This window comes from Vipera ursinii (genome assembly GCF_947247035.1).
Source record: "Vipera ursinii genome assembly, chromosome: 2".
Classification (NCBI taxonomy): Eukaryota; Metazoa; Chordata; class Lepidosauria; order Squamata; family Viperidae; genus Vipera; species Vipera ursinii.
Genome location: NC_139513.1, coordinates 119,310,339 through 119,324,510, shown reverse-complemented (window position 1 = coordinate 119,324,510; position 14,172 = coordinate 119,310,339). Strand labels below are relative to the sequence as shown.

The 14,172-nt window shown below is 41.7% G+C and overlaps 1 protein-coding gene across 2 annotated transcripts in view; it reads right to left on the bottom strand.

The window, feature by feature from the left end:
• The window catches only part of ACOX1 (acyl-CoA oxidase 1), a 39,988-nt gene that overhangs the window by 18,677 nt on the left and 7,139 nt on the right, over window positions 1-14,172 (bottom strand). For both annotated transcript variants that reach the window (XR_014491256.1, XM_083352985.1), the window contains exon 3: window positions 635-795. Coding sequence is in view for 1 of the 2 variants with exons in the window: in XM_083352985.1 (XP_083209111.1) it covers window positions 635-795 (161 nt within the window). In the remaining variant the exon portion in view is untranslated. The remainder of the gene's footprint in view (window positions 1-634; window positions 796-14,172) is intronic.

The window sequence follows — 14,172 nt, the reverse complement described above, 5'->3', positions numbered from 1 at the left end:
TCTCCCTTTCATAAAATTGACAGAACTGTTAACTTCAGAAGTACATCAGAAGGTGCAGAAAAGGCTATGGAAGAGAAATTATTCCAAGTGGTCCTGTAAAAGGTATTTTTTTATTTAAAGGTAATAAAAATGACTGAGAAGCCAAGATGTTTCCCAGAAAATTTATGAATGTAAAAATTAATGACCGAATTAGTGAGGGCCAGTAGGAAAGATACTTCTGCTGAAGTTGTTTTTAAAAGGTACTTTAACTTGACAGAAGTTACATAACTCTTGCTCAGGAGCATTTGCTAATTGTTCTTTGGGTTTACTTTCTTTCCAAAGCACAAAAACATTTTTGTGTAATTAGAATGATGTTTTCATGTATGCCAACCATAAGGCATTCAGAAACCAAGGGAAGATGTGCTTTGACTCTTTGGCAATGGCATTTTTTAAACAAATAAGCTGTCTTTGTATCATCAGAAACCTCTGCCTCTCTATCTATCTGTCAAGCTTCTTTTTCTTAGGAGGGGAAGCATGTCTTGCTGTCAACTGAACAGCCAAAATGACCTAGGTCCTAGGGGCTATCAAGAAACAGAGCCTATACCTTTTGCAAAAGCTACTCTACCCTGTGATATAAGACTGGAAAGTACTGTACCATGTCCCATTTCTGTCTGGGCATATGTGCCAATGATCTCCAAGTTCCAAGCAGGCATGAAGAAGCGATTCTGCTGTTCTTCGGTTGCCTGGGTTAGTAATGTGGTCAGGAACATGCCCAGGTGGAGGTCCAAAGGCTCAGGCCGTCCTTGATGAAGGCAGCTGTAAAGAAATGCCAGGGAAGGGAATGTGAACGGGTATTTTAGATGGAAGCAGGTGAGATTAGAGGTGCAGATCGGAGAGGGAAGACATAAATGTGATAAATCAGAATGAAGCAAGCATATTTATCAAAGCACCTTTCTTTTCCCAGAGTTACAGAACCCTACATCAATCCAAAGGACAGAGGATACTCTGTTTGATCACAAAAGGAGGACTGGTTTCAGGTGATTAATAAAAAGCAATATTATTCTAGAAATTCTAGTGAGTTCTTGTGTTCCCTGGAAACATATTGAAAATAAACAGAGAATATAAATATTAGCTTCTGTACATAAAATTGAAAAAGGAACAAATCAGTTAACCATGTTCCACAATAAAATCAAAGCAATAAAACTTTATCCAATTCAAATTTGGAGGGAAATTACTCAAAAGCTTTTATTCAAAGCCAGTCTACATTACAAATGGCAGAGCAGCACGAACGAAAACCCCGGTGGTCGATGGGCGTTGGAAGGAAAAGTGAGTGGGAAAAGGCTTTGGGAGAAGTGACCCTGAGACGGAGCGACCACCAACCGGAATGGAAACAAGAGATGGAGAACTCCCTGCACGCCAGTGAGGAAGAGCGGATTTTGGAAAAAGCTATTGATTTGATGAAAACAACCCTGAGCTCACTAAGGGAGGAGAGAGCTGGAAACCGCAACCGACACAACACCTGGGGTCGCAACTGGAGGGGTAACGGAAGGGATCCAACACCTGAAACCCCAGGGCTGTCCAATGGAACAAGAGTCGCTGACTCAGTGGTACAACCCCCAGACCACAGACGGGGATCGAGATGAGGAGCGATACACTCTGCGGCGCAGACAACGCTCCAGTCAAAGATTCCCGCCCCTGGAAGCAAAGTTCAAGGGGGAGCCATCACGACTGGGATTTTTCCTAACCCAAGTCCTCAGCTACATGGAAGAGTACGGACGGGACATCCCCAGTGACAAAACGCGCATCCGAATTGTGCAATCTGCCCTGGACGAGACGGCTGCAGACTGGGTGGTGAACCTGCATGACTCCAACGCCCCAGAACTCAACGACTTCAACCGATTCATGTCATCCTTGAGGCGACGATTCGAGGACCCTTTGGCTGACCGGAAGGCCCGGGAGAGAATCAAAACGGTGAGGCAGGGCAGGAGAACAGTGGCCGAATATACCCAAGAATTCCGAGCCATCGCCAGCAAGCTGAACTGGCCAGAAGACATCCTCCTCAGCCATTTCAAAGACGGTCTAAACTACGATCTGTATGACGCTTGCCTGCCTCGACAAGACCCCTACCATCTCGATGACTGGTATGTCCTGGCAGAGGAAGTGGAAATAGACCTATTAAAGAGACAACACAGAGGAAAACCATGGGGCCGCCTGCCACTCGAGCAAACATGTGAGGGGGAAAACCCACCGGCCACGGCTAAAAAATCAAAGGGATGTTTCAATTGCAGGAGAGAGGGCCACCGTGCTGCAGAATGTCGTTCGAAAGCCCCTCCACGCAAAACAGAGGCATCATCTTCCAAAAAGCTGGGGAAGTCTCAAGGCAACCCAAAAGAATCTTCCATGAAGGGGACAGAGGCTGTAGAGTCCACAATTCCTGCCAAAACCTGGGATTGGACTCCGGCCTACACCGCAGGGGCGGTGGACACCTCGGAAGACAACTCAGAGGGAGAACCATTGGTAAGTGGACCTCTTCCACCCATACTTAAGACAGTGACTATATTAGCTTCTTCTGTACCTAAAACCATTGAAATAAAGGCTCTGATAGACTCTGGCTGCATCCGCTGCCTCATCAGCCCAACACTGGTGGAGGAACTGAGCATCCCAGTGAGAAGGCTAAAACAACCAATCTCCTTCAGTCAATTAGATGGGTCTATAGCAGGGGGGGACCAGCTACCTTAGCCACTCTACCACTCCACATGTCCCTGGGATCTCATGAGGAAGACATAACGTTTATAGTGGCCCCAGGCATGGAATGCCCAATGATTTTAGGACTGGAATGGCTGAAGAAATGGAACCCGGGATAAACTGGACGACAGCAGAACTCAACTTCCCAAAAGGGGAACAAGAAAATGTAAAACCCCCAAACACCCCCCCAACCCAGAGGGAGGAAACAGCAGCAGTGGGGAAAGAGACGGGGTTACCAGAGATACCGGAGGAATACAGGGACCTGGCTGAGGTTTTCAGTGAGGAAAGAGCAGATGAGCTTCCCCCCCACTGCCCCACAGACTGCACCATAGAATTCAAACCTGGGGAAAAACTCCCAAAACCCAGGATGTATGCCACGAGCACAAGGGAAGTGGCAGAAATGGAAAGATTCATAAAGAAAAACTTAGAAAGAGGATTTATTGAGCCTGCCAAACCCAAAGTGGCCGCCCCGGTTCTATTCAGGGAGAAGAAAGATGGTTCTTTCCACTTGTGCGTGGATTACCGGAATCTGAATACAATTAGTGAATGTAATCTGTACCCCCTTCCCCTAATGAAGGATATGCTATCCCACCTATCGAAAGGAAGGATTTTTACCAAACCAGACCTGAGGGAAGCATAATACCATATTAGGATTAAGGAAGGAGACGAATGGAAGACTGCATTCAACTGCCCAATGGGGTGCTATCAATTCAAAGTATTGCCATTCGGACTGCAAGGCCCCCCCGCAGTCTTTAGGCAATTAATGACGTGCTAAGAGAGCACCTATATAAGGGGGTCCTGGTTTACCTCGATGACATCCTTATCTTCACAGAAACCAAAGAGGAACATATCAAACTAGTCAGAGGAGTGCTGAAAAAGTTGCGAGCTGCCCATTTATATGCTAAATTATCGAAGTGTGAATTCCATCAGGAAAAAAACGACTACCTGGGATATCGCATATCTCCAGAGGGCATCGAAATGGACCCTGAGAAGGTCAGGGCAGTACTAGAGTGGGCACCCCCCTGCACACGGAAGCAATTGCAAAGTTTCCTGGGGTTTGCAAATTTCTACCGCCAATTCATCCCCGCATTTGGCCAAATAGCCATGCCCCTCACACATTTGTTGAAAACGAAGGGGGGGGGTCACCCGTGAAACCCAGCCAGCCTCTAAAATGGTCAATGGAATGTCAAGCAGCATTTGAGAGGCTAAAGAGACTCTTTTCTGCGGAACCTGTACTTAAACACCCAGATCCCAACAAACCTTTTGTAATACAGGCAGATGCGAGCGACGTAGCAGTCGGAGCCGTATTACTACAGGAAAATGATGAGGGGGCGTTGCAAAGTTTCTGTTAGGAACTACACAAGGACTGACATCTAGTCATTATCCTCAGGGGAATGGCCAATCGGAACAGTCTAACACAGTACTTGAACAATATTTAAGATGTTATATAAGTTTCCAACAGTCGGACTGGTCGGACCTAGTGCCTTTTGCAGAAGTGACATATAACAACGCAATTCACTCCAGCACAGGTTACACTCCTTTTCAAGTAGCCACAGGCCAGAGCTTCAACCCCATACCTGATCTAACCCCAAAAGAACCGGTAATTCCAGAACTAAAGGAATGGATTGCTCAGTTACAATACACCTGGCTTATTGTCAGAATAGCATTAACAGAGGCTAGATTAGCACACAAGACACAGGCAGACAAGAAAAGGGCCGATCCCACACCGTTCAAGGTGGGAGAGATGGTATATCTGTCTACAAAATACTTTAAGTCTCTCCAACCCTGTAAAAAACTAGGACCAAAATACATTGGACCTTTTCCAATTAAAAGAATCATAAACCCAGTAACAGTTGAATTAGGACTGCCTAAAAATCTTAGATGAATACACCCAATCTTTCACTGCAGTCTAATAAAGAGAGAACAACAATCTCCCCTACGAACAAAAATTCTATCACCATCACCTCCCATCATGGTGGAAGGGGAACAACATTTTGAGGTGAAAGAAATTCTGGATTCCAGGAAACATCATGGAACAACCCAATATTTAGTGGCTTGGAAACACCTCCCCTCCTCAGAAAATGAATGGGTCAGCAAACGCCACGTTAAAGCACCAAAGCTGCTTAAGAGATTTCATACAGAATATCCAAACAAACCGAGTTAACATTTACATATGTTTTTTTTCTTTTCTTTTCTTTTCTTCCCCTACAGATGGACACATCTTTTTTCTAAGGAGAGCGGACTGTCAGAATCCATTTATATCATATTCATAAATGGAATGTTTCAAACATTTTTCCATGGATTCTGCCATCTCCCGAAGAGAAGAGACTGGATGTGTATTGAGCCAGTATTAGGCACTTCAAAGGAAAGGAGAAGCCTTTTGAACTGGGGAAACAAAAGGGGGGGGCTAGCATCTGGCTTGTGTCATGGAAGAGAGCAATAAACATGAAAGGTCCTAAGTTCCTTTTTCCCACGAGAGGGATGATACGAGATAAAGGATGGGGGACTGACCAAATGGGGCTAAGGGGGGTTAAACCGGGAACTCTTCATAAGGGTTTAGTTCGTGGAATAATATTAAGTCCTGTCTCGTATTCCTACAACCAAGCATGTCATAGTAAAGATTCTTTTTGGAATAGATTTGACTCCAAAAATTTTGTCTTCCTAAGACGTGGTTTGGGGTGGGTCCTGACAGGTGCTTTGAATCAGCAACGTTTGTACAAATGTTTATAAAGAGAAAAACCATTACCAAAAGCTCCCCAAGTCAGCAAAACATGCTTCCTAATCATAATCCAATAAGCACATTCAAGTACAATGGGCTTTTTAAATATATATAATCAAGGTGATTACATTTTACAGTGTATTATGGTATTCTTAAGCCAGCATCCTTTTCAAGATAGCCTTCAGTATGGGGCATCTTTAACTTGTTACAGTACTTGTACTATATGGATTACTGTGCCAAGTCATCCTTGATGGAAATCTATCATGAAGTCTCCAGATGGTCTCTTAAGCATGCCATCAGCAACATGGGGATAATAATGGCCTGGTTTATAGGTTTATTGTCATGTGGACTGAAATAATTAATTGTAATCCAAAGTAATCCAAATAACTGAGGAGTTATTTATCTTCACAGGCTTTATGCTCTTCAGTTGTGAAGCAGTACACAGCCCTTTGCTGACAAAATCTTTGCTCACAAAAGTAGTGGTATGAAACAAAAGAGAGACAGAGATGCTGAAATCTCCCCCGTTTTGAGCTGGTGTGACAGTAGATGTTGAAAGGGACTCGAGAGCAACCAGTGGATTTGCAAACTTTTGCATCCAGCTCATTTTATAATAAGGAGATGGAAAAGGTTATCAGTAAACGAATAAAATGTTTATCCCAGGTGTCCATAATTCTAAGGCCCATGATAAAATATTGCACTTATTAAATATAAAATAGCAAACTTACTGTGGAAATATTATTATGCTTGCTACCAATATTGTACAGTAGCAAAGACCACTGTTTAACCAAAATTCCAAATTATTCTTTATTATAATTATCTCAGGATGTATAAAATGGCAACTAAGGTGTCCTCGTTACTAATGAATGTGGAACAACTATGTATATAAATCATTGGTATTAGGTTACCAAGAGACTGTATGGCATTTGCACTAAAGCCAAAACCATATATAATTTTCAAATATCTGTAGCAGTTTTGTAGAACGGTGATAAACAATTTTAAAATAGTATTAAAAAGACAAGAAAATAGCATGATCGGATACTTGTCATCTACAAATAGGAGAAAAGAATGAAATCAATTTTAGGTAGAAATGCTCAGTGTGATAATTTATAGCCCAGACAAGCAAATTTTGATGGCTGAGAATTACACTAAAAATGTTGTGTGAAAAATTGGGCACTTCCCAAGGTGTGCCGTAGGAGAGCGAGCTGACTGCACACCAGAAAGTAAAACAAGTGGCTTTTCCTACAGCATCATCCTAGACTCCCTCCCCAGAGACGCCTTGGACGCTGCATTCAGGAGAGTTCAGAGCTGCCCCTCCAAAAATGGACATAAATCTACATTTATAGACTTAAGCCAGAGTACCTGCCCATTGGAAAAAGGATCATTCTTGGAGCAAGAGCAGAGGCACGCTGGCGGCCGAGATGTAGAGGAGCAACAGCAAGTTCTGCAACCCATGAGGAGAAATATCGAACCTCACAACAACTGTGTTTATATGGGAAGCTTAGATGATATTGACCCAGCTCCAATGCCAAGTTGACATCTGGAATTTCTACCATCTAGCCAATCAACCAAGTCAGACCACCTTGCCTCTGAGAACCCCATACAGTTGATGACCTGGAACATAGCTGGCTGGAAAGGGATGGTTGATAGTGGACTAATGAGCTTTCTCTCTAGATTTGACGTAATAGCCTTTCAAGAAACCTGGCTAACCGAAGTGGATGAACCAGTACAATTGCCAGGCTTTCAGGGATGGGCCTCCCCAGCCCTAAAAACAAAGAACAAAGGGAGACCCTCTGGTGGGCTATGCATTCTTATAAAGCAAGAGTTGCAATGGCAAGGGGAGAAATTATATAATGAAGATAAGTATCCATACTTTCTAGCTGTCAAATTTGAATATGACCAGTTTGAGTTAATATTGGTAAATGTGTACATTCCTCCAAGCACATCCCAGCACTATAATTTGGAATGTTGGATGGGCTTGGAAGTTATCTTAGAAGATATATCTATACTGTACCCTCAGTCCATAGTGGTATTATTAGGAGATCTGAACGCTAGACTGGGTCCTCTCTGTATGAGCTTGCCCAGAAGAAGGGAATCCCAGGGGAGTTCTTTGATAACCATCCTCAGTGGCTCTCAAGAGACTGTAAAAGTAATGCCGCTGGCCTGCTCCTAGTCTCCTTAATTTTTAAGGGTAATCTCCAAATTTTGGGAGGTAAGGACAAGAATTATACATACCCTTATACATACCACTCAGCCAATTCAAGTAGTGTACTGGATCTCTTTTGTGTGTCTAGAGATAAGGCTGACCTCTTCTCAGAGGTCACAGTACACCTTAGCGACAATAGCGACCATCAGCCTGTAAGTGTGACATTGCGAGGCCGCTCAGATTTAAGACCATATAACATGGCTGACAGATGGCTCACCAAAAAGGTAGAGGTGACCCAAAATAAAAGGTTAATTTGGGCCAAAGTTGATACTAAGGCAATATTAGAATGCCTTAAAACAGAGAATGCTACTAAGTGGGCTAGAACAATACAGTCATCTACTACTGACTGGATGTCAGCCTTCAATGCATTCTCCAATCTTTGTAACATACTGAAGAAGCACCTAATAGCTAAACCTACTACAAAAAGAGCCCAAGTGGGTAGACCTTGCTGGTTTGATCCTGATTGCCAGCGACAGAAAAAGAAATTGAAGGCAGCCATGAGGCTTGCCCAGAGAAATCCTACTGCCCATATACAAGCTAAGATGCTGCACACAAGAAGGGAATATAATAAAACTATAACATTAAATAAAAAACATTTTGCCATTTCAATCTGGTCAGAACTTGAGTTGGCTGCCAGAAGTCATAATTCAGTATTATTTTGGCACTCTGTAGCAGATATCCTGAAGGAACGGAGATTTGTATTTGACATACCAATCTCTGCTGCGGACTGGGAGAATTATTATCAGTGCTTGTTTGCCCCCACCGAACCGGTAAAGAAATTATTTTTAAACAGTGATTTGGTAAATCCTAGAACTCTCCCCCCTTGGCCACCAGTCTCAGAAAATGAGATACAATCCATCATTAAAAGCTTAAAGAGCAATAAAGCCCCAGGCGAGGATTTTTTTACCAGCAGAATTATTTAAGAAATTTCCCAACTGGTGGGGCCCTGTATTAGCAGGTCTTTTTACACACATAAATAACACCTGCCATATACCAGATGGGTGGAAGATGGCAATAGTTGTCCCCATATATAAAAAAGGGAATAAAAAGGATCCTAGTAATTATAGGCCTATCAGCCTGATTGACATTGTAGCAAAAATATATGCTAGGTACCTTTTGAACAGAATTGAAATCTGGGTAGAGGAAAACAACATCCTCACAGAGGAACAAGCAGGTTTTAGACAAAACAGATCTACTATTGATAACTGCTTTGTCTTGAACCATCTAATTGCCAAATATGCCTATAAGAGGAGACCCCTGTTTGCTGCTTTTATAGACCTTACAGCAGCATTTGATATGGTAAATAGAGACGTACTATGGAGTAAATTGACATCTCTTAAAATAGAACCCAGACTCCTGGCCTTGATTAAAGCCCTTTACACAAGTACCTGTTTGAGGGTGCGGTATGGGGTTAATGGGGCCCTGACTAACAGGATTCACACAAATAAAGGGATAAGGCAAGGGTGTATCCTGGCCCCATTATTATTTAATTTATACATCAATGACTTGCCAGGGTTAATGAAGGATACCATGGTACACATGCCGATGATCCTAAACACTTACTGTAACAGCTTGCTTTATGCTGATGATATGATTTTATTATCATACTCACAAGTAGGATTACGTAGGCTATTAAGAAGATTCAACTCTTATTGCCAGGATAACTCCCTAATCATTAGCAAATCCAAATCGAAAATAATGGTGTTTGGAAGAAACCATCAGAGACATGTGGCAATTAGATGGTGAACCAATTGAGCAGGTTAATACCTTTGTATATTTGGGAGTAACTTTTTCCAAGACTGGATCTTGGGCCTGCCATCATCAACGGAGTACATTTAGAGCAAAAGCCCATTTGAACTTATTGCTCAAACTAAAGAACCATAGTTACCCAGGGTCCCTAGCTCCATTACTCAAGGTTTATAAGGCTAAGGTTACAACAATGCTCTTGTATGGAGCAGAAATTTGGGGTCTTTATTCAACCACAGTTTTAGAACAAACACAGTCCCAGCATCTGAGATGTATTTTGGGTGTAGATCCAAGAACATCTGCTGCAGCAGTTAGAGCTGAATTGGGAATTCATACAATTCAGGCATTATCTAAAATTAGAGCTTATAACTACTGGTGCAAAGTTAATGAAATGGAGACTGATAGACTCCCCAAATTATGCCTACTAGAACAAATAAAACTACAATCACAAATCTCCTGGATCACCAAACTAACAAATTTTGTAAGAAGCTGTGGCCTTCCTGTTTCTTGCGTAACAGGAGAACAATCTAAAAAAAGAGTTGCCCAAAGAATTAAGGATATAGAAGCACAAACTGATATAGCTATCCTTAGTAAGGTGGGTAACTTGAAATGGCTGAGTAAATACAAATGTACTTTTCAAGTGGACAGTTATTTGAAGTTACAACTCCCAAAACATCTTAGGGAGATATTTACGAGAGCGAGATTTGAACAGCTTGATACAATGGTCAGATATGGGAGATTTCATGCTATACCGTACAATGAGCGTCTCTGCATTTGCGGAGCGGTAGAGGTAGAGGACCTGGCTCACATCCTATTTGACTGTTGTCTGTATAAGAGGGTGAGAGACAGGTATCTTGGTCTATATACCAAACGAATGACCCATTGGGATCCCCATATCAAAATAACTTATCTTATGTCCAGTCAGAACTTGAAAATAACATTTAACATAGCACAGTATTTAAACAAAATGATCCGTTTAAGATCTACATATGTGGGACTGATTGGGGTAGATTGCAAGGGCGACTCCGAAATATAATGTTATCATATTTTATCTATATATTAAATTTGTATTTTATTACTATTTCATCTTAAATTGTATTTTATTTTAATTCCATTTTAAATTGTATTTTATCAAATTCCATTTTGGATTGCTTTTATCAGGTTTTGGTGATGGTTTGTTGCTGGAACTTTGCACTTTGATATGGCCCAAGGGCTAATCAATAAAGTTGTTGTTGTTGAATAATACTGTATTGGAATACCCATATATTTCTGAAAAGAACTAACCGTGCCCCAATTCCATCTGAATGTAGGTGCTGATTATCTGGAAGCGGGAGGCCAGGGGCAGCCACTTCTTTTTCTGAGCATCTGTGCACTGGCTCTGTAAAGTAGGCATAAACATGACGAAGTGCACATCAATGGGTGCCATGTATTTGTCCATGGCTGTTCTGGGGGAGGAGAGAGAGATGGCAGATCAGGACACATCCATTACTCCAAGGGCCAAAGGGCCCTTGCTCCAATTGTATACAGACAAGTAGGTGGATGTTGCTTCTTTTAATTCTTTCAGTTTTGATACTAGAAATGATGCTAGGAAAGCATCACATCCATGTAGTTTTCTGGGTACTGCCTCAGCCCTCTTCTCAACCTAGTCTACAGCCTATTTCCTGACAACCATCTTATCCAAATCCTAATCAGAATTCCCAAAAACAGTATTTAAGCTGTTTCTGTTACTCCCAGTAAGCTATGGACAGCCATATCATTTAAATACTTGCAATGACCTCAATTATACACAAAACAAAGCCATTCACCACAGTTGACCCACATAGTGGGTCAAAATAAAGGATATGCTGCAACATGATGCAGCCACTGTTATGATAATTTCAACTAAGCTTTGTCAACTGTGTAGTTTCTGAGAGAAGGAAAGAAGGATGTTTAAGTAACCATGAATACTGGTAAGTCATGAATACAGGATTTCAAAACAACATTGCCTGTACATAAACAAATAGGTTTCTCTACAAGGTTTCTCCAGGCCTTGATGAATCACAAAAGGGAGATGCCCCAAAACAGACAAGTGAGAACTGAGAATCCTTGGTGAGCGGAGAAAACTGAGCAGGAGGGCTAGTAAAATGCAGTAGTGTAGATGAGGACAAGATTGACGAAAGTGGGGAATGGGCACATTTCAACAGGTTGTTGTAAATTCCGTATCGTGACTTATAGCAGCCATGGAATCATTTTTGTTGCATAATATAGCTTGGACACTTTTGGTTTGTTCAGGAGGTACATACAGTTCCTAAGTGGTTTCTAAATCCTTGGAGAAAGAGGCATGGAATTCAAGATTAAGGTGTCAAATTAAATTCTGGATTTAATCAGATAAACAACATATTCAAGTGATGGGTGGAAAGTATATCAAACATGTTTTTTAACAGCTTCAATAAATATGCACATGCATATACACGTCTAGAGAGGTGTTTATACTTATGACCTACAAAAATAGGAGTGCCAATTTGGATGTCTTCCATAATTACAACTAACTCAATACAAATCCCATTGTGTTCAAGCCATTCCCCAATTTTTTTTAAAAATGATTTGATGCAAATCTATTATGTTTAGCCTTCTTGAGGAACCAGCAAGAGTTACCACTACATTTTTCAAGATTACTTTTTTCCTGTTTATTACATATATGTAAATCATCTTCAGTCCATCTTGATTAGAATGGCTGGAGCTTGTATCATCTTTTGTACCTATGAGCCTTTTGACAAGGTTAAGAATTAGATAAAGGAGAATATTCTTTAGATATTGGCCCTGTATCTACCTGGCCTATTATGGATTTAAGAGGCAGGAAATGTCCTTTTCCTCTCTTTCTAGTCTTTCTCTCTCTTCGAGATATGGTTTAATTAGAAGTGAGGCTTTCCTATTATATTTTTTGATAAATTGTAATTAATGTCAATTAGCATTTGTTGATTGTTGGGCTAAGGCTCCAGGGGTGTCAAACTCAATTTCATTGAGGGCCGCATCAGCATTGCGGTTGCCCTCAGGGGGCCGGGTGGGTGTAGCCAGGGTGGGCGTGGCCTACTGGGTGGGCATGGCTAGAGTGCATATGGCCTACTGGGTGGGCGTGGCCAGCTCTACATCGTTTGCATCGAGGGTGCCTATGGGGGCCTGGGCAGGAGTGGGACTGATTTGAGGGTCTCTGGCGGAAGGAGGGTCTCTGGGTCAGGGCCAAGGCAGCAGGGGCCGTTCCCTCACTGTTTCCAGGATGGCTTCGCGGGCCTCATGAAACCACTTCACCGGCCGGATCCGGCCCCCGGGCCTTGTGTTTGACATGTCTGGGCTAAGCTGTATACGCATCCAAGACAATTGTGTCTTCGACTTGCAACAGTTCATTTAGTGACCATTCAAAGTTACAACAGTACTGAAAAAGTGACTTATGACCATTTTTCAATCTTATGACCATTGCAGCTTCCCTGGGGCCACATGATCAAAATTCAGACAATTGGCAACTGACTCATATTTATGATGGTTGCAGTGTCCTGGGGTCAGGTGATCTCCTTTTGCAACCTTCTGACAGGTGAAGTCAATGGGGAAGCCAGATTCTCTTAACAAGTGTGTTACTAACTTAAAAACTACAGTGATTAACAACTGTGGCAAGAAAGGTCATAAAATGGGGCAAAATTCACTTAGTAACTGAAATTTTGGGCTCAATTGTAAGTTGAGGATATCTGTACGTTTTGGAATAGGTTCTATTGCGACTTAATCACTTGATTACAAGGGTAATCACTTGTAGTGCTCTGCATATGCTCAGAAGCACAGCCTTTAACAAGGACCCTGGTTAAATTCAAATATCCAGCAAGAATATTAAAGTGTGAGTACTTTCCAACAGTTGCAAGAACAAATGGAATTAAGAACAGCACTGGACAACATCAAATTCACAGTTGGCATTTGGACCAATTATCAGAATAATTATCGGCATTTCACTTATTCTGCTGAGCAGCTCTTGACATTCAGTACTGAGGTTTTTCTGAAGGGAATCAAGAACTCTTGCAGGCAATTAAAACAACTGTCACAATTTTGTAAAACTGGGGACTTTTCTTTCCACTTGCTGTTTCTTTAAATTTTTCTAAGATGAATTTTCATTGCAAGAAAGTGTATTCATGCACACATAAGTTTGTTACGAATATATTTCTTTCTCACTTATTCTGATCGAACAGAACTTTTTTTTAAAAAATCAAGCCACCCACTCATTTACAATGCTTTGTACAAAACCAGCGTGGTAGTTTAGCTTCTGTGGGAATAACTTGAAGATCTTGTAATGCGATAGCCAAAATCTTTTTTTTTTGCCTCATATGTAACAACAGATGACTGTAACAACAAAGCCTGCAAAGTCATTTACTAGCCATCCACTTTATCTTGGTGTGAAAGGGCGCAGGTATATAATCTCCTGAGAAGCTGTGTACTAATTTCCTAAATCAGTGGGCTCAACATGGGACTTAGCCACACAACCTTTGTACAGATTTTAAAAATCATATCTGCTCTATATTGTGCTGCAACACTGGAGCCATTTAACTAGTAATTCTCTTAATATAGCTTCTGATCACAAAACCTGTTAGGCTAGCTGTACACATGATCACGTGGCGTGTGTGTGTGTGTGTGTGTGTGTGTATACGTGTACTTGTACGCCAGTGTTTCTCAATCTGATTAGCTTGAAGTTGTAGGAGCTTCTGCATGATAGCTGGGGAATTCTGAGTTGAAACCCATGGATCTTAAAGATGATGAAATTGAGCAT